This window comes from Procambarus clarkii, chromosome 22 (assembly GCF_040958095.1).
Source record: "Procambarus clarkii isolate CNS0578487 chromosome 22, FALCON_Pclarkii_2.0, whole genome shotgun sequence".
Taxonomy (NCBI): Eukaryota; Metazoa; Arthropoda; class Malacostraca; order Decapoda; family Cambaridae; genus Procambarus; species Procambarus clarkii.
In genome coordinates, this window is record NC_091171.1 from 42,033,986 (window position 1) to 42,055,874 (window position 21,889).

At 37.6% G+C, this 21,889-nt stretch overlaps 2 protein-coding genes across 5 annotated transcripts; both read right to left on the bottom strand.

Moving 5' to 3' along the window:
- Positions 1-28: 28 nt before the first annotated feature.
- Positions 29-21,688, bottom strand: LOC123760081 (glyoxal reductase). Of its 4 annotated transcripts, none has more exons than XM_045745552.2 (8): positions 21,652-21,688; positions 19,112-19,169; positions 17,330-17,410; positions 13,949-14,056; positions 5,445-5,563; positions 4,794-4,955; positions 2,790-2,994; positions 29-171 (listed from the first exon to the last, which is right to left on the bottom strand). In XM_045745552.2, the coding sequence occupies exons 2-8, from the start codon at positions 19,161-19,163 to the stop codon at positions 29-31; spliced, it is 870 nt and encodes a 289-aa protein (XP_045601508.1). In that variant the 5' UTR covers positions 19,164-19,169; positions 21,652-21,688. The 4 variants fall into 4 exon arrangements, with proteins under 4 accessions (XP_045601508.1, XP_045601516.1, XP_045601524.1 ...); XM_045745560.2 differs by lacking the exon at positions 21,652-21,688 and adding an exon at positions 21,353-21,616; XM_045745568.2 differs by lacking the exon at positions 21,652-21,688 and adding an exon at positions 21,313-21,616.
- Positions 8,089-11,900, bottom strand: LOC138349461 (cyanocobalamin reductase / alkylcobalamin dealkylase-like). The gene is made up of 2 exons (XM_069328898.1): positions 11,141-11,900; positions 8,089-10,442 (listed from the first exon to the last, which is right to left on the bottom strand). The coding sequence occupies exons 1-2, from the start codon at positions 11,764-11,766 to the stop codon at positions 10,247-10,249; spliced, it is 822 nt and encodes a 273-aa protein (XP_069184999.1). The 5' UTR covers positions 11,767-11,900; the 3' UTR covers positions 8,089-10,246.
- Positions 21,689-21,889: the final 201 nt, after the last annotated feature.

The following is a 21,889-nucleotide window of genomic DNA, read 5'->3' on the forward strand; positions in this document are numbered from 1 at the left end:
AACCACTTAATTAGCTACACCAAGAGTCTTATAATACAACTGAGGGATCCCAGGCATATTTTTCCTTAATGTTTAAATTGGATAGTGCCTCTAAATCCTCATCACTCAGACAGAAGTTTAATTGTATATTTTCCCTGATGTGCTTCTCATTAGTAGATTTAGGCAACACACCTGTTTTGGAAAGAGAGTACAGTATAGGTAAAAATGTGTGAGAAAATTTAGGTAACAATATTATGACCAAACCACAAACCAAAAAGTGAAGAAACGTGCAGACCGAAACTTTGGTCATCGTATCTTCAGCCACGTTACTGTAACTCATCGTCACCACATAAAAATATCCTAACCTCAATGGCACAAATTTGCATTTATGATATTTCTAGAACTTTGTTTCTAAATCAGGATGGGTAACCCAGATGATCCATATGCTGTACTGTACATATTTTATTATTAACCACCGCACTGCACAGAGCGCCTTGAGGCACTATGTGCAGTGATCCTATTTTGTTTTTTTAATTAGGCTATATTTTAATGTTTTTTAAAGTTTTCTTCACACTTTGTGTTTTGAAATGAAAGTGGTCGAGTTTGAAAACATTTTGACATTAACTTTACCTGAACAGTAATAAAAACAACAAAAATATGTCCTTTACAATTGCACTATGAAGTTTTTGCCAAAACCAGGTGTGCAGTGCAGTGGTTAATGCTCAAAATGAAGACAAAAGTGCAATGTAGAAAAAGGAGAATATAACCATTCTTACAATATATTTAAGTTTGTCTTGCACACTGCAAAATATGAACAGCTAAGGCTAACAGCAGGCTGGTAGAGGCTTCAAAACAATACAAACTGCAGTATTCAGTAACTTATCCAAATTTTTTCACCAACATAAAGTACAGTATTGTGGAACAAAAATACAAGAGTGCATTTTTCTGGTGGTAATCTCGGTTGCTCCCACGATCAAGCCATGTCTAGGAAAAATGTACAGTTGGAGTGTTTACCCGAGGCCTGGTTGAGGACCGGGCCATGGGGATGCTGGGCCCCGAAATCATCGCAACGCAAGGTAACCCTGCGGCAACGATCATTAGCCTCATTATCTTCGGGTACCTAATTTTCTTTAACCAGTGGTTTGTTTTGATGAACTTTTGCTTTCTGGTGAGGGTACTCATTTTTGGTGTTGATTTCTTATTTCTTAAGTTTGCCTTGACCTCAGAGAGAGAGTGGGACTCTGATCCTGGTTCTCAATAGGCAAGGGTCAGTCTTAGTAGCCTGGTGCACCTCCTGTGACATGGCTGAACCAATGCTTAGCCTCGAGATCTTATGAAGTGGCCCTGCTTGGAAAGCTTGTGAGGTGGCCTTGCCAGGAGAGATTGTGAGGTGGCCTTGCCTGGAGAGATTGTGAGATAGCCCTCCCAGAAAAATGATCGAAGAAATAAGAGATGCTAATCTTAACACTTTCGCGCTCTCCGCAAAGGTCACTCAGCCAACCGAATGTGCGCGCTGCGTTTTTATCGCTTAAGCGTAAAAACAAAAATGTGTATACTCTTTTTACTCTTCTGACCTTAGTTCTCATGCTACGTATTTCATTTTGGTACCAACGTGTTCGCAATAAAATTCTCTAGAAGAACATTAGTAAAATAAGTCACGAAACATATAGGGATACCAGCACCAAATAAATAACTACGTAGATGACTCGCCGTGAGCGCCCATCAGCAACAAAATGTTTTTACTCTTGGGATTGTAATCACCTCCACACTTGTTCTACAGCGTTAATTTTGGTATCAATGGACTCGCAATGAAATTCCCAACACGGTGATATGAATATAAGCGTAGAATAATGATGCAGCCCGCCCGCAAGAGTGTGGGAAGTGGTGAAATTGTTACCCGGTATCGGTGACGGGACGACGCACGGCGCTTTGAAAGTTTATACTTATTTCACTCTCATGACATTAATTTTCTATGTACGTCATTCATTTTTATGTCAATGTGTTCGCAATAGAATGTTCTATGTGCCCATAGGTAAAAAATATCAACAAAGCGTAAGTTAGAATAGCGACCAATATAAAACAACGCTGGAACATATCAGTGAGCGTCAAACACACACGAAATATTTTTACTTTTGTTATGTTTGTCAAGATTATACTTGTTGCACACAGTTATTTTTGGTTGTATATTGATCGGAATAAAATTCCCTAAACAGACATATGCATATAATACATGATATGGGGGAAGAATTACCAGTATAAACGGCTAAAGTCACCCACCTGCAACCCGTTTGGGACAAAATACCATTTGATCGAAGTTATCCACACCTTTCATGAACTTATTGTACCATGCAGCCTAGTGGTGAGAAAGAGAGCCTCATAGCGCGCAGTTTGAAACAAACCCAAAGTAAATCGGATAAAAATTGAATTTTATACAAATATTTTAAAAGTAGACATAACTTTATGTCCACTATGCGTTTACGTTAGACGAAACCGAACGCGCCGGCGCGTCCAGATAGCGCGAAAGTGTTAAAAGCTATAACCCTCATTTAAACACGTACCAAACCAATATTAAGTGTGAATGCAAATATGATACAGTAAAGCTGTAAACTTTCAATGAGAGAAAGGGAAACTACCAGGTATTTTAACCTGAGGTGGGGCTTCCAGCAATATTCATCCAATACTCATGATTCTGATACTAATTATATTAATGATAAAAGCTTTCTAAAAGCAAGAAACTAGACATGCATAGCCTCCTAGATATTATCTTTTCTCAATATCCTTCATAAATTATACAAAACATTAACACTGACCAATGCCTTGTTGTGTGGCCCAGCGGAGCAGCACCTGAGCAGGAGAATGCGACAACCTTTTAGCTACACAGGTCAAGGTGCGGTCATGCAACAGTGGACTCTTCTCTACAGTAGTCCCAAGAGACGAGTAAGCCTGAAGGTAAATTCCTTGGCTTTGGCAGAACTGTTTCAACTCCTTTTGCAGACAATAGGGATGGTACTCAACCTGTGATAAAAGGGGTTTTCATGCACAAGACACACAATATAGTCTCCGATATTCCTCTTTATCTGTACCCCACCATTCAAGTATCATGAAGACCCGTCACCAAGAAAGGTAATGAGAATTTATGTCTTAGTAGACATAATAGGCTCGACGTAGTAGGCTCTTCTCAAAGCTGTCAATTGTCTCCTCCATTGAAAATTTTAGATTTTACGAGCACTGAGTCTACACCAACGGCTCAGTCCAATCTTCTACTAGACGGACTGCAGCAGCATGTAGGTTTTATAGAAATAATATTTGCACACAGACTTTCAGTATCAGGTTAAACAACGGGCTGATCTCCACACAAGCAGAACTAGTGGCACTACAACTAGCTACCAATACATTAAAAAAACATAGGAGAAAAAATATCTTGTGATTCAAAGTCTGCTCTTTAAGCAATCAAAAACTTCTCCTGGAAGATCGATGCAAGAACCTCATACTGTACTAGCAATTATAAATGACCTAATCGCTGCAGAGTAAAGGTTTCCAATCTCCTTTGTATGGATACCATCACACACAAATATAACCCTTCATAATGACACAGACATTACAGCCAAATTAGCATGTAACAAAGATGAAGCTGAATTAGACCTAGATATCCCCATCTCTGCTGTCAAAACTATATTCTTCCAAACACTCAGGTCTGATAGGAGAGAAATTACCGACTCCCAACGACCTGAAAGCACCAGTATAAAAAACTATGATTTGTTCAGATTTGAAACCTGTGTTTATGGGCAGCACAAAGGTTGCCAGGATTAGGTTGGGTTACCGTTACCTGTGCCAGGTATGATGGATCTCCCAATCCTGAGCACTCCAGGTTCAAACTCTGTGAACAGGAACCGAGCCATGATCTTGCACACTACATCACTGAATGCCCAGTTATCAGACCATTCAGACCCGTTGGCATGAGGTACCTGGAGTTTTGCAATTACTTTATTCACTCTCGTGCCCTTGAGGATATCCTCATAATGTACCCAAAATTTTCCAGCGCAGGCTACTGAACATATGGCCCTGTATGACTAGCCATACTGCAAGATGGGGGACTTTTACTATCACTGCTGCCTTATTCACACTCTTGTGTTCATGATGATATCCTAATGCACCCAGAGTTTGCCAGTGCAGACTACATATCACATGCCTCTGTATGACTAACCATCCTGTGTGATGGGGATTTTTAGCATCATGTAGCTAGTTTTTTGACACATTGTACTCCCCTTCATTTAGTCTAGGGTAGCTGCACAAATGCAGATGTACCTAAATGTATTAATAATAAAAAAGAAAAAAGTATATACTGAACATCACTTATAACACATCTAAAGTTATTTTAGTTTATCTTGCACTTGTTAGGCTCCATTTAGATTATGCAGTTCTCTTTTGGTCATTGTACCATAGAATGAACAAATTCCATAGAAAGTGTGCAAAGCAGAATGACAAAATTAAACTCCAGGCATTAGGAACCTCCCTTATGATGAGAGATTAAAACTTAATTTACATTCTATAGAAAATCAAGTAATGGGGGTACACAAGTTTTGTAAAATCAAACATATCCATTTTGTCCACAATGTGACAAATTAATGTGATCTAGTTGAATAAAAATTAAGCATCACAATCATTATAAGCAACACATGAGCTAATCAAACACACGGAGGAACATTTTGTGCAAACAATCACAATACCTTTCCATTATTTTGAAATCTTGAATACTTCACCTCTTGGCCTTGTACGTTTGAGACATAAGAGTGTAGACCTAATTAGTGTCTTACCTGGTTGACATGAGGCACCACTGTAGAATGCCGAAGGAGGTCTTTCAAGTGGGATACAGTATAATTAGACACACCGATAGCACGAACTTTTCCAGACTTGTATATCTCCTCTAAGGAGGCCCAGCTCTCATTTCTTAGTACTTGATTCCTTGGATCTTCAGGCTGGCGGTAGAAAGAGTGATGGTTATTTTAAATCTTGGCAACAAATGAAGTGTTCAGCATAAATACAATACATAGTAACATCAATGGACATACTGTACTGTATTGTATTATTTTAATAACAAAGCAGCAGATTGTTCTTTCAAAACATCTGAAAATTTAATTCACAACATACTTTACATAAAACAATAACCAAAGGCAAGTCCTGTAATTTATCCAGTATAATTTATTTATTAATTTGTTAAATATCATTACAGCACTACCTACTTTCAAGGGACTAGAAGGCATCAGCTCAAACAACAAGGTAAAAAATAAAATGATATAGATACCTGTACTGTACTAACAAATAAAAATATAATGGCCATTTGTAATATCGGACTAGAGTACTGTACAGCTTTACTGATGCATATAAACACCAGAAGACGTGTCCTGATATCTATTTAATCGGCTTCAGCATAAAGATACTTTACAAACATCTCGTGCAGACTTCACCTTCAATTTCTGGGCACCCGGCCAATGAATGAGGAACAGGTCGAGATAATCCACCTTCAGGGCAGCGAGTGACTGGCTGAATGCTCTTTTACATTCCTCTCGTCCTTGATCACGAGGACCTAAAACACACAATGGTTCTACATTATCGGACGTGCTCATGTATCACAAGCTCTCTCATTCAAGTCTGTGTGTGAATTATATGATGTTCACTGTCATAAAATATGCTGCAAGTTGAGAAATTAGAATGGCTCTTTGGTTGCATTGTATTTGCAAAGTTTTTCCCAGCTGCTGTTGGTACATACAAAAAAAATAAATAAATAAATAAAAAAAAAATAAATAAAGAATAAAAACTACCTCCAGAAAAGATCACGAAGGATTTAGAGGATGGAGGTGATCGGATACTATTATGAAAGGAAAGACGCCCCGCCGGGAACAATATGTAGCACATCCTATTATGAAATTTCATAAGTTTGAAACATTCTTCACTTGTGAATTAAATATTACAGTACAGTATATGCTTTTTTTTAACTGAATGCAATGAATAGGAAGTTAAATATTTATTGGCATTCACAGAAATTGTTGGTTTTGTTTCACTGTACACCATAGAATGAATATCAATAATAATTGTGAATAGTTTACTATAAGATATCATGGTAAGTAATGGTAATGTCTTCTTACAGAAAATGATATTAATCTAGAAGACAATGATATTAATCTAGAATAACTGTAGTGGTATTGCACATCTGCAAATACATTACTATGATACGTTAGGACAAAAACCCACTTGTGTACTTATGTATTTTATGTAAAGATTTACACCAAGTCTTGTGTACTCGCCTATTTGTGCTTGTGGAGGTCGAGCTTTGGCTCTTTGGACCCGTTATTGTAAATATTGATGTGAGTGTGTGTGCAAGACTTGGCGTAAATTTTTACATAAAATACACAAATACATAAGTGTGGGTTTTTGTCCTAACATATCATAGTGGTATTGCACATCTGTATTGCAGATGTGTAATACCACTACAGTTATTTAAATTAACAACAGTTTGCTGTTAAATCAGGATAAGAAAGTGCGTAAATATTGCTCTGTTAAATCACAGCTACAGAGATAACATGCCATCACTGCTCCTGTGCATGTGGACAAATGTAGCAAATCCCTATGTAGCAATAGCAAATGCACTTATACCTGCTACATTTATTCAGTAGCAGATTTAGCAAACAAGAATATGGTTCATTGGCAGGGTATTCTTATTGGCTATTTTCAGCACTGGTCAATCTACGCAGGTGCTGGGGAGCTTTGGTTATGCGTCGCTCAAGAACGTATTTCTGCTGCAAATCTGCCTTGTGTCATTGGTTTTTAATTATCTCTAAATTGGGTGCTTTCTCTCTGCCCAGTGCCATAACACTTGCAACACTGGGGTGGGGGAATTAAAGATGACCTCTTAATAACATTAATCATACAACAGTTTTCAAAATTCTTCATAAAGCACCATAAGAGGAAACAAATATTATTAGCACATCAAATTTAGCACTCACAAGTAAAGCTGTAGGGACTAAAGACAGCATCCAAATGCTGTTACTGAACCTAAGGAGTCGGTAATTTAAAGATTCTGTACTTAGGAAGTCAAAGATGCAGGAAACACTACTCCAACTACAAACCAAGGTCTTTTAACTCATTGAGACCTTGACCTTGAGATCATCTCCAACTCTTGAGACAACAATTACACATCATTATTTATATCTGTACCTCACACACAGCATCAATATTTATATCTGTACCTAACACACAGCATCAGTATTTATATCTGTACCTCACACACAGCATCAATATTTATATCTGTACCTCACACACAGCATCAGTATTTATATCTGTACCTCACACACAGCATCAATATTTATATCTGTACCTCACACACAGCATCAGTATTTATATCTGTACCTCACACACAGCATCAATATTTATATCTGTACCTCACACACAGCATCAGTATTTATATCTGTACCTAACACACAGCATCAGTATTTATATCTGTACCTCACACACAGCATCAATATTTATATCTGTACCTCACACACAGCATCAATATTTATATCTGTACCTAACACACAGCATCAGTATTTATATCTGTACCTAACACACAGCATCAGTATTTATATCTGTACCTCACACACAGCATCAGTATTTATATCTGTACCTCACACACAGCATCAATATTTATATCTGTACCTCACACACAGCATCAATATTTATATCTGTACCTCACACACAGCATCAGTATTTATATCTGTACCTAACACACAGCATCAATATTTATATCTGTACCTAACACACAGAATCAAGTCCTCTTAGATGAACTACTCTACATTTTAGGACAAAAAATTCATAAATATTTTTCAAGTCACATGATAAAGACTTGAAAGACGCCATCTTGTCCACAACCAGCCAAGTGTTGGCTGGATGTGGAGAAGATGGTATCCCTATCCAGCCAACATCCGGCATCGATGCATCCGGATACAAGAGGGTATTATAGCAGAAGTAACACAATACAAGACACCAATGCATCAACTGTACACTGACTCATGACAAGAAAGTATCTGCAGCCTTTCATACACTGGTGTTATTACATGAAATTAAACAAGAGAACCATTTTCATAACATCCTTTATTAAGCATAAATACTTTATTTCCAATGTATTACCATCTATCACAACCTTTGACTATAACGAACTTATAATAAATTGAGCTTTCAACTCAAAATATTGACATCACAGCTACATGACAGGTTTGCTGCCTCAAGTGAGCTTAAAATTACACTACAGTAGCATACTAAATACAACCTAAAACTCAATGGTGCAAGGTTTCTGATACCATTACTATCCAATATTGCTTACTCACAAAATACATGAAGCATATATCATTCAACATCCTGATAATCATCATCATATACTGTAGTACATAAAACGTGTACTATATGAAACTTGCAATAAGTACAATGCAATTAATTTGTACATAATTCAAATGAAAGCAGTTATCCTAATCCAAGTATCTGAAGAATGAGCACATTTTAAGATGATAATCTGGAACACAAATAACATACTTAACAATGTTTTAAAAGAACTAAGTCTAACATGTAATCAGCTGCTTAAAACACACTAAATTAATAGCTACTTCACCATACTACAGCACTTATTCTTCCTCGTGAAATTTTAACAAACAGGGGCTTTATATATTATGTATCATCGCTGTCAATTACTGTACTGTATTTCCGTACAGGAATTTGTTCCGCAAGTAATTATCCAGTGTGTGTTCTCAGCCACTGTCTGTGTTCCTCATTAGTGTCCTAATGAGGAATTTTGGTACCCATCTACACGTCTGGCTGGTGGAAAAGGGCAGGTGGTGGAAAGTTATCGCAAAAAGCATCATTTAAGAAGCCCAAAGAAATCATATTAACGAGATGTATCAATGAGAAAATTGATAGGAGCTGCGAGGAGGATTTGAACATGCACCTTGGGCTCTGCTAAGAACATGCCCTAGACGACCCACATGCTGAAAGTAATCCAACCTGGGATACAACTGAATGATTTAAGGACAAGCCTCCACACGTATTACAGATTTGTTCAGTGAAGAGTGAAATGTCTGTAATAAAGATTTGTCCTCGACTGGTAGTTCTTGCAAAAGTTTGGTTTGTGGTACAGTTATTAAGCTGCTTTTAAGAGGAACTATGAAGTATAAAGGGCATAAGTGCCGTTTAAAATGTACATGTACAGTATATGGTTTATATATATATTGTACATACATGTACATATATATGCTCAGCAGCTGTCAATAAACCTTGAGGTGTTAATTAGCAGCACTTGTGCCCTACCTTATGCTAACAACAGTACTACATATCAATAAACACTATCAATAGAACCATTCCCATAAAATACCCAAAAGCTCATGTTTGTGCGAGTTACACTCATGTATTTGGAAACTGTGCTCACACAATAATTAGTCATTCACAGTTTCATTCAATGAATTTGAACTTTCTGAACATGTAGAACTGAATGCGTGAGTAACAGCCATTAGAACTGTGTAAGGGAGTTACACTTAGAAATACAAATGAAACCCATAAAAAACTGACCTATATGAACAAGAACTTGAATACTGATCGACCGAAGAGTCACACTCCTCGCAAGCTTTTGATTATATTGCACAATGCACACTTTATTACTCTCCCATTTTATCACAACACCACACCAAGATACAGTCTGAATAAACACATTTATTCCAATAATGCAATAGGATAATATGACAGCACGACCATGTCATCATATCCCATCACTGGACTAAGAAGAAAGCAATGATTTCGAGTATACTAAAAAAAATCATATCTCAGGATAATGTATTATTGTCAAGTGATGGTTAAAAGAAAATGTCTTTTATAGTGGATCCAGTTCTTCTCTCTTATATACATGCAGATATCAACTTTCATGCAATTACAGTGCATATATGATTATCTGTAGCTGCAACAACAGTTAATTTGAATTCATTGAGCAAATGTATTTGAACACAGCTTGTAACAACACACAACAATGCAGCAAGAAAAACATTTATTTAAATTCACATTCTACAGTGTGCAATGATTTCTAAGAAAACCTGTAACTATTTGCTGCCAATTACAGGCATACACTATAGACCACTTTTGTACCAATACATGAAGAGCATACTGCTTATTTGAATAAGCAGTATGCTCTTTAATAATAACTGTTTAATTATTATTCAAAGGTGGAAGATATGATTAGAATGCGAGATTCTGCTGCCTAGATGTTGTTCTTCAAACTTTGGTACCTTTCAATTAGTATCTTCCTGTCTTCAGGCCTGGTCCCAAAATATTCTTTTTGTTCTTCAGAGTATTTTTCCTGCACAGGGATAATGTCTCTAAACGACCAATCATGCCAGCGGTCGTTATAACGACGCAACAGTTCAACCACCTCCTCCTCGGTTTTCAGAATTTCTCTGGCAGGGGAGGACAGAAATTTGAGTTTTAGTGCATCTCTTTCATAATAGCGTTGATTTCAATTCATTTCTTAAGTGCCATTTACCCACATTTGAAGCACGATCGAAGAATAACTTTTTTTCTCTGTTAACTTTGGCCACAAAATCTCTGGATATATTCCACCACTGCATATATGGTGGTTATCACAAATTGAATGTTCATTCACAGCCAATAAACTTGAACTACCAAGTGAAGTGTAGCCAAAGTCAAAAACATTGTAGAGTTATTAAAAGTAGATATAGTCCTATATACTAAATGGATAACTGTATTAAGGAAGAAGTCAATACAGTGTCATGCTACATTACAAAAATAAAAATACTGAACACTAGAGAATGAACAGATTTGCAATGGCATTAAAGTTGTTATATATATTGCTAATCAAGCAGCATAGTTATGAAGTTATTTTCCTATGTATATTCCACTATATACAGTATATATCACTTGCAGTTTCAAGTGCTGATATCATCGGGTAGATAACACTCATCCATAACTGTTATTATAAATGTTAATGCCCTGCCAGGTTAAGTATAGTCATTAATATTAATCGCTCATATTGCTTGTAATTATGTAATGCTGATAATACTGTATTTGTAAAAGTATAGTCAATGTACCATTTACAAAAACAAAAAAAAGAGATACTTTAGTATATAAAACTAACCTGGGTTGCTGTCTAGGTAGTTCAGGGCACTGGAGTCTTGTGAAAATAACAACACCCCGGAGAGCAAACCAACCACCGTAGATTGGATGTAGACACACCCCAAATACCTTTTTCTTAGGATCCCATGGGTCAGAAGTTACATCCTTACGCTGATAAAACCGTACAGCACCAGCAATGTGTCCAGCTGTCTGGACTAAGATTTTGGGTCGCTTGTTTGGAGTCAATTCAAAATCATGTATTATTTCAATGCTTGTGCTAGAGAATTCCCTTTTTATAGCAGAAAGGTGTTGTATCATGCACTGATCTATAGGGTCCTGGTTGATCTTTAAGCAGTCCACCTTCGCTAAGAATGGAATGAATGCCTTCTCAAACATACCTGGAGTACTGATCGCAACAAAGGCCAAGGTATCGTTGTGGTACGGTAGATGAAAACATCTTGCAACCTGCTCATTGTACCACCCAATTTTGAAAGGATGGCACTCAAACCCACACGAGTCAATAACTGAAGTTAATCTATCTTTTATGTCTCTCACCTCTTTCTGAGTGATAATTTTCGTACCCGGCTCCTCATTCATAGTATCAAGCTCGGGTATCTTTTCCAAAACTGTCTCTGTGGAGACACTCATTATTTATGAATATTCACACTAGCTACCACACTTAAGGTGGATCCCTAACCACCACGTTTCAACAACTGGTGTTATATGATGATAATATATTAATTATATTACAAATGATAAGTCCTGAACTTCTTTCACAGTGAACTGATCTGAAAAGAAGGTAAAAAAAAATCCTTCTTCAGTTTTTAAGTTACTATAACAATATTTATAATATACAGTATAAGAGAGTTGAACATTTAACTTGTTAGGAAAATACTGTACAATATGGAAGCCCTTTTTATTGTTTTTCTTATAAATTACAAGCAGTTACTGCAGTTTTATATTCTCATACACACATCCAACCATTACTATAACCCTGTTTCCCATTTTCATGTGGTGGAGAGGCATATATCTAAAGTAAAAGGGGAAATAATAGTGAAATAAGATTGTGGATATTAGAAAAAAAAATATCGCACTTGTTTATTACAACATTCACAATACTGTATAAGGTCCACCACTCTCCACAAGTCATTTACAACAGCACGCCATTGCTTCACGGGACCAGGTGTGGTGCTCCCTGTGAATTAGCATATATCATACCCAGTTTAAATACACTTGCTCTCTTTACATTCCGCTGCCTTATCTCCTCTTCATTATCTCATGCATTATTCACATTTGTTCAACGCTTCCTCTCTCACTAACACTGTCGGTCTATCTTCTTCCTGTTCTCTTTCACATCCACCTATCATTAATTTTGTTTAAATACTCTCACCAATCTACCATCATTTATTTGTCCAATATGCTCAAACCGTCCATTTAAGCTCTCCTCAATCTTGCAATTTATCAAATTTTGCACTACACATCTCCCCCATGATATTTTAATTTCTTGCTCTATTTTTAAACTGCACATACTTGTCAGATAAAGCATAAAAATGGATTAAAACTATTTTCATAGTCAAATCATATTGTCCTACACTGATCATAATTGTTCGCACCACAACTTCTTATACTAAACACAATGCTCAAGATGCTTTCAACCAAATTCAGAATACATTTCCACACCTTTGAAAACACACCAATTAAATAATAATAAAAAAAAAATATGGATACTTAAATCTTTTAAAGTCATTATTTTACAAAAACTAAAAATATAGTAATGATGCATGGTACACAACTGCTGCCACTTGCCAATTTGCACTTGATTCACATTTCGCTCACCGTAGCTCAGAAATGTAACTACTGTAGTAGCGGGGAGGTGTCCAGTGGTGGGATGGGGTTAGCAGGGCGGGTGTGGTGTGGTGGATGAAGGTTCACCCCACCATCCATTCATCCATCCATCCAACCCTCCTATGTTGGCCAGACCACACACTAGAAGGTGAAGGGACGACGACGTTTCGATCCGTCCTGGACCATTCTCAAGTCGATTGTGAACTATCCATCCATCCATCCACCCCCCCTATCCATCTATCCACTCCCTATCCATCCATCCAGTCCCCTCACCCTCCATCCATCTATCCAGCCCCCTCACCATCCAGTCATCTATCCAATCCCCTCACCATCCTCCATCCAGTCCCCTCACCATCTATATATCCATCCATCCAGTCTCCCCCCTCCACCATCCATCCATACACCACCTATCCATCCATCCAGTCCCCCCCCCCCCACCAATCAATCCAGTCCCCTCACCATCCTGGGACCCATGGCATGATATATAATAAGAACTTTACTGTTCAGAAAACAAAAAAACAAAACAAAAAACAATGAAATTCTTTACAAAGATTTCAAAGTAAACAAACTGAGAGCGCCTCGCCCTGCGACCCCAGCACCACGTGCTCATTCGACCCAAACGCGTACGAACAGACGTTGTCTTCCAAGTAAACCGTCGTGTACCAATTCAAATTTTACAACGAAATTGACGCTATGTTCCAAAAAATGCCTTCTAGGGCAGTCGTCAACCGAGGTTCCACTGCAGTTGCGAATTAAGCTATAAGGAAATCGTGTTGTCCTTTAGGGTTAAACCAGAAAAAAACCCTAACTCCACCCAAGCAATTTATACAAAAACTAATATGGAAGTTAATATGGAAGCACAAAAAAAAAGTAGTGAAGCACAGAATATTCTGGTATATATATACACAAAGCATTTGACAAGACAAATGCCTGACATGTGCTATATACCCACAACATATACATTTACTATAAATAAATGACTTACTTAATTTAGATGTCACAAATATATCTTCCCTGGCAAGACCAAACTCTGGCATAAATTTCTGCAGAGCTTCGCCCAGGTCGTGTTCATTCCTGTACACAGCTGCTGTGTCTGCAACAGTGAAACATACATATAAATTTTATTTAGAAAATACATAGTTCTAGGAAACAAATACAAATTCTAGACAAATAGTAAACACAAAAAATCCTTGCAACTGAAGTGCATAAAAATGGAACCAAAATAAGCTTATAATTTAGAATATTGAGCTTATAGCTACAGAATTAGATTATACAACATTTAACTATGACTATTACTAAGATGTTTGTTATAAATGGAAAAAACTAAAATATACTTTGTTATTAAACACCAGCATGGCACTATACATGGAACTAAGCAAACACCAACCTATAAAATGTGTTTCACTATGTGTATTCACCTAGTTGTATTTGCGCGGGCGGGGGAGGGGGGGTTGAGCTTCGGCTCTTTGGTCCCGCCTCTCAACTGTCAATCAACTGGTGTACAGATTCTGAGCCTACTGGGCTCTACTGTATCATATCTACATTTGAAACTGTGTATGGAGTCCACCTCCACCACATCACTGCCCAATGCATTCCATCTGTTAACTACTCAGACACTGAAGATGATCTAACATCCCTGTGGCTCATTTAAGTACCAAGTTTCCACCTGTGTCCCCTTGTTCGTGTACACCTTGTGTTAAATAGTTTAGCTTTATCTACCCCTGTCAATTCCTCTGAGAATTTTATAGGTAGTGTTCACATCTCCCCTAACTCTTCTGTCTTCCAATGTTGTGAGGTTTAGTTCCAGCAATCTTTCCTTATAGCTCATACCTCTCAGCTCAGGAACTAGCCTGGTGGCATACCTCTGAACCTTTTCTAACTTCATTTTGTGTTTGACTAGATGTGGACTTCAGGTTGGAGCTGCATATTCAAGTACTGGTCTGACATTTGAGGTATACAAGGTTCTGAATGTTTCCTTACACAAGTTTCTGAAAGCAGTTTTTATGTTCACCAGCCTTGCATATGCCGCTGATGTTATCCTTTTGATGAGGGCTTCAGAGGACAGGTCTGGTGTGATATCAACCTCAGATCTGTGGGGTTGTGGGTGAGGGAGTGAACTAAGTACTAAGTAAAAGGGGAAGGGTTCTCTGTCTGATGCAGATGGAGCCTGGCAAAATTTGATCATGTGTGTATATTCCTTGTTTCACCAGCAACTATGCAGAAGTGCATGGATGTGTGTTAGCCGAATATCTCGATTGGCTTATTTACAACCTGATGCTAATGTCATAGTAATAGGGGAAATGGCACCAATTTCTCTAGATAAAATGAATGCAATTGCTTCATTAAAATTTTAATATCATTGAAGATCTAACTGGTCACATCTGTGGGTTTGAAGATTTTAAGCCTAGGTAATGATAATAGAGTTACCAGACATATGACGGACACGGTTGAAATTGCTAAATCTGAATGCAAAAACAATATGGAAGTCATGACCAGGGGGAATTTTTAACCAAAAAAATTAATATGTAAATTGTCAAAATAAGGTAAAAAGCATACTGGGATTTATATCTGGAGGCATTAGCATTAAGATATAAATTGTCATTCTCCAGCTTTATTTGGCCATTGTTATGCCATATTTATATTGTGTAGATCAGTTTTGATCACATACTATAGAATGGACAAATTCACTTTAATGTGTAAAGTGATGAATGGCAAAGTTAGGCTAACTCCATAAATTAGAAATCTCCCTTGTGGAGAGATAAAGAAAGCATAACTCACATTATGTAGAATAGAACAGAAAACAACATACAGCATATACAGTATGTATGCACTATATGTATATTGGTTACAGAAAACAACCCTAAGTAAATCTGGTACGGAAACATGGGTTGTTAATTTTTGAAATAAATTATCGGGTAATATAATTGACATAGGAGTGCTGAATTGTTTAAAATAAAGCTTATCTTGAGATGATTTCGGTGCTTAGCGTCCCCGCGGCCCGGTCCTCGACCAGGCCTCCTTTTTGTTACACACACCCCCAGGAAGCAGCCCGTAGCAGCTGTCTAACTTCCAGGTACCTATCTACTGCTAGGTGAACAGGTGCATCAGGGTGAAAGAAACTCTGCCCATTTGCTTCCGCCTCCACCGGGAAACGAACCCGGAACCTCAGGACTACGAATCCAAAGCCCTGTCCACTTAGCTGTCAGGCCCCCTCAGTTGTTAGACATAAATATGAACGAGTTTGATTAATTATTCTCATAAGACTATGAGTGATGGAGACAACCATTGCAGGCCATCTTCCTGTTGTAGCCACTTACAAATATACCTCACTCATAAGTTGCTGCTGCCAGTGGTGATAGCTTCCTTAGAACACATCTAAATTGATACAAAGCCATTGATGCTCACCTGAACAAGTTTAACTGCCCTCCTACCAATTATCTGTGAGAGCCCTGTACAGTACATCTTGGCCAGTAAATGTTCCGATGGTGCAAAAATACGTCATCCAGTTGATATTCATAAACTTTCCTATTCTCATCACTCACACAATTTATTAAAGTACACATTTATTTTTTCCATCAGTTCTCTAGAGAATTCATTTGTGAACATTTTGACACCAAATTTATAGTCATAACCCAACAAATGCCTTAAGCCTTAAACTGCGCATGGAGTATATATATATGACAGGCCCCAATGGTACCATAAGTTTAATTTATCAAACTTGTTCTAACGCTTTCAAATTTTTTGTGCTTAATCTACTAGGCAAACACTCCAACTTTGTCTAAATGTTTATTAACGTAACTTGAAAAACAAGAAAATTAAAAATAATGATTAAATTTAATATTGAAAATTTCAGATTTTCAGATCTGACATGGGATGCCAAAATTGATTGTCAATGTACCTCACAGGCTTGGTCAACTAAATTATGTTTGGAGGAAAGGTTTCTGATGTATCTTAGGAGAAAATCTTCACACTCATTACAATTTCCTGCCCAGTCTGATGTCTAACACCTGTACTTGAAAAAATAATTCACAAATGAATGATATCCTTTGGTCTGAAGGAAATTGCCCATCCTGCAAACAATTTCTTTTCTGGACATTTCACTGGCCACAACCAGAAATGTGAACAAAAAGAAAACTTTAAGAATGAGTGATGTGATATATAATAGTGCAACAGCTCTACTGTAGAGAACAAAACTACATACCTGCAGGGAAAGCAGGGATGCCATTAACAGGATACAGTATCCAGATAAGAACTGCATCACTACACGCACCCTCCTCCATGCAATACAACACTAGCATAATTATTAAAGATTAAAAGATAAGTCTCATAACACGAGACATTGCAATACTCGTGTACAGTTCCTTACCAAATGATCTGTAGCCTGCCTGGAGTGCTGTCTTTGTTACGGTGTTAATGATCTCACGTCCGTGGATCTTGTATGTTCCAACTGAAAGTAAATGACAACACACTTAAAATGTTAAACAGCGAGCATGACATAATCCCAAGACACTCTTGGAGAAAAAAAAAAAAGCACCTATAGTGTTGGATACTGTATAACTAAATCCACCAAAATTCAGGTTCCATTTAAATATATATTATTATTACATTTTTATAATATGAAATAATATAAACAGCAGTTAGAAAAAAAAAAAAATTCATTTGTGTACATGTTATTTTTTTTTATAATAACCAGGAAATAAAAGGTTGCTTCTGGTGTCAACAGATGACTCAGGAGCTCAAATAAACAACTGAACATACTGTCTAAGCTCACTTATCCAGACTATATAGGAAGGAAACCTCCCCCCACCCCGGGTTTATTTTGTTATTTCTCTTATCTTCACGTTTTTCTTAAAAAAAAAAAAAAAAAAAAACAGCATTCATAACTTAATAGTGATGTAATACTAATATTTTCCTGCCACGATCAACCATCACCCACAAGCCATCAATCTATCTTTCCTGTCATCCCCTCTCCCTTTCCCCCATTCCATTATCCACTTGCGAAGGTGCTGGAGCGGGGCTCCAGGGAGTTCCGGCCACACTGCATCACTGGACACTACAAACGAATGCCTGCGATCTTCTAACCTGGCGAGTCCACTTCTATATTCTATTGTACAACACTCAAGGTACCCTCTCTGAGTCTGTCTTCTATGGTACTCACGAAGGCGAGTTCACCTTTCTCAGTAAATCATGGGCCAGTCCTCTACAGTATCGTCACGGTGTCAAAACAACACTTCTGTTCTCCAGCAACATGCTGGCAGGTCTCCAACACGCTGGCTGGCTTCCACACAGGCTTCAACTATAATAAGCCTTAACAAATGGACATTAATTCCATCTCATAATTCAACTGGGCTATACCGGAATACGTAGGTTCATTTACCAAAACCTCACTGGACATCACAGACAAACCACAGTCTCCACCACATGAGCCCACTTGTTCTCACTGGAACAAGTGAGCTCATATGGAATATATGTTCCCACTGGAAAAAGTTTTGAGTTCAGGACTGCCCTGGGTGAACTATTATCGACCAAGGTACCACCCACATCCCTTCTGAGGAGTAAAAATTGAATAGTAAGAAGAAAAATACACAGGTGTCAAAAATTTAGTAGACAAATATGCAGAAATGACGCAGTATGGCATCAAAAATGTTAAAATTTGGCCTGCTTTCAGCTTGGCTATGGTTGGGGCATGCCGCAGTTTTGGACATTATATGCATATACTCCTGTAAGGAATTGCATTGCAAACACATTGACACCAAAATGAAAGACCTAGGGCGAGAACTGAGGTGAATTGAGGTGATCTGGATTTGCCCAAAGTTGAAAAAGAGTACACACATTTTATTGCTCACGAGTGCTCACGGGTAATGCACTGTCACTTTCTCTGTTTGCTGCGGGTGGTACGCCATGCTTTTGGACTTTATATGCATATACTCCTGTAGGGAATTTTATCGCGAACACATTAATACCAAAATGAAAGACCTAGGACGAGAATTGACGCGACAAAATTGAAAAAAAAGTCAAAACCAAAATTAAAAAAACGCGAGCTCCCGTGGAATGTGCGGCGCTCCTTGGGGTGGTCTGGCGCTCGCTCGCCTGGCGAGCGAAAGTGTTAAATAAGTATAGAGGAAATAATTTTTCAATCACAACTTACATCCGATTAATGGCATAAAAATCCCATTGGAGAGTGTTACAGCCTCCTGCATTCCAACCTGTGAAATGAATGTTGTATTTATCAGAAAAATAACAAATATTTAAGAGTACTGTATTGCAATCTATATAAATGTACCATATTAGTGAAATCAGGTAAGGCAGGTACTGTATACATCATAATGTAATCTTTGTTAGACTGTCATCAGGATAAGCAATTTGCCTTACTTATCTCACCAGGATAAGTAAGGGCATTGTAGGGATTGCTGATGTTGAGCAAGTTTATGTATAAATATTGATGCAAAAATTGAGAATGAAAACACTATCAAAGTTTTGGGTAATGCTTAAAGTGGAAGAATTATATCACTGCATTTTTGTGACCAATATTTTTTTTATTTTGTCTATGACTTCAAGCTCCCCCCCCCCCCCACCCCACCCAACACAAATGGGCAAGATAAGATGAAAATGTTATACAATATCGACTATATTGCAGGACAAAACTATATTGCTATATGTTACTTCATGTTCACTAACATTTTACCAAATTTCATGTAAATCAGAGATGGTCAGATTGGGGAGCCGTGATCATTTGACATAGAATGATCAAGAAGAATATCTTAATTCCTTTTCCTAATGGCAAAAATCCAGGCCATGTTCAACAAATACAGTACTCATCACCCTCCTCTTGTGACCCCCAGTAAAGCAAAAGCTTAGTCACCCCAACTGAGAGCAAACCATAAATTCCCCAAAAATTTGACAGATGGTGGGTGGACTCCTCTTCCCAGTCAAAGATCAAATGATAAAATTTAACACATTTATCTACTTCAATATATCTACAGGTGATAAATGCACCATATATCGTAAGAATCATAGAAATTTGAAGGATGCCTTACTGCAATATATCGAGAGTCCAACGAGCAGAAATCGTGTCATGTTATCAGTGACCAAAAGGCGAAGCACGTGCCTGACATGCACCCAGCATCATGTCTGAACTAAGAGCCCTCTTCTGGCAGGTGTTTACTGCATACAAAATCCTCGCCCACACAAATATCATTCCAAGTAATTATCATCATCCCAAGTAATTAATAATTATATCTTAAATTTTATTTGCTAAAAATGTATGACTGTCATTAATGTACATTATTTATTTTTGCTAAATTGCTTATTCAAGTCATATATTGTTTTACTTGTTCATTATTAAGTGTTTACCCCCATTTAACATTTGAATTCCTACTAATTTATTCTGTGTTATTCCCAAAATACTTAAGTGTTCTAGTGGCTATATTAAAATGCAATTTTGTATATCGTTGCTGTTATTAATACAGGTACACTACTGTAATGATAAAAACCCTTTCTGTACTGTTGCTAAAATTACAGATTCTGTAATGTAGCAGTTTATGCCTGTCATCATTAAGTATCACCTTTATATTGTATATCATTTGTTATCTTTCTTGAAAATCTCACATATGTTAGCTTACTTCTCATTTAGTATTAAGTGGTTACCACATTATACCTGTAAGTAATTTTATCTAAATTATTTTAAGTTTTCCCTCTCTTGAAACTCTTTGCAAAGTACAGTACAGTACCTGTACAGTACTGGCTTCATTTAATGTGCAACTCTTGTACCTTCAAATACAGTATACCTCTGTCTTTTGTTGTCTGTATGCATACTTTTATGAAAAGTATTTTTTTTTGAGCAATAAGACAATACCAAAATTTCTAGCGATTTCGATACTGATTCCACTAAAAAAGTATCAAATCTGATACGATTATCGATACCAATTCTTTTAAAAAATATAGTTGGATGCTTATTTTTCTGAAAATTACATACACACACTTATACTTGGGTACACTTGTACCTCGAGTACTTGGCTGCCAGCAGTGTTCACTCTTAGTCTCAACCCTTCTTCAGAAATCCTATTATGACATAAAACTGACAACCTACTGATCAAGTGGTCACAATATTTTTTTTTTTATATATACAAGAGTTGTTACATTCTTGTACAGCCACTAGTACGCATAGCGTTTCGGGCAGGTCCCGGAATACGATCCCCTGCCGCGAAGAATCGTTTTTTCATCCAAGTACACATTTTACTGTTGCGTTAAACAGAGGCTACAGTTAAGGAATTGCGCCCAGTAAATCCTCCCCGGCCAGGATACGAACCCATGACATAGCGCTCGCGGAACGCCAGGCGAGTGTCTTACCACTACAGCACGGAGACAAGTTAATGAGAGGGGTAGAGACCTTTGAAAAGTCGCCGGGTTCCTGTCCTCGTCGTGGCCACTAGATATCTCTAGTGGCCCCTCAGGTAAAATCAGGTATTCTAAAACACGTCACGTCGGGACCACCATCCAAGAGACGGTGACTGCGTGGCGCTTCAGCCTGACCGCAATTCAGCCCTCCGCCGGCTAACTACCGTACCACTAGATCACTATCCAACCCGGGACTAGCTAGCAATTGCAACGACACCAATCGTGACTCCTGCCACAAAATTGGAAGAGTTAAGAGTTAAGAGACGACAATAAGACGCCGGCTTCGCTTACCAGAGCTGTGTCGTCATTGTTTACTCTGTGAGGAGGACCGGGGGGGGGGATAAGGGAGACTTAGTATATAATTTAACTGAATTTACCTTTTTTTATTATTTTTTTTACATATATTTATAAATGGAAGTGTTCTTATATACTTGTACAGCCACTAGCCTGCACAGCGTTTCCAGCAGGTCCTTAATCCTATTTTTTCCCCGGAATACCAAATCCTTTTAACCCATTTTCTGCTATAATA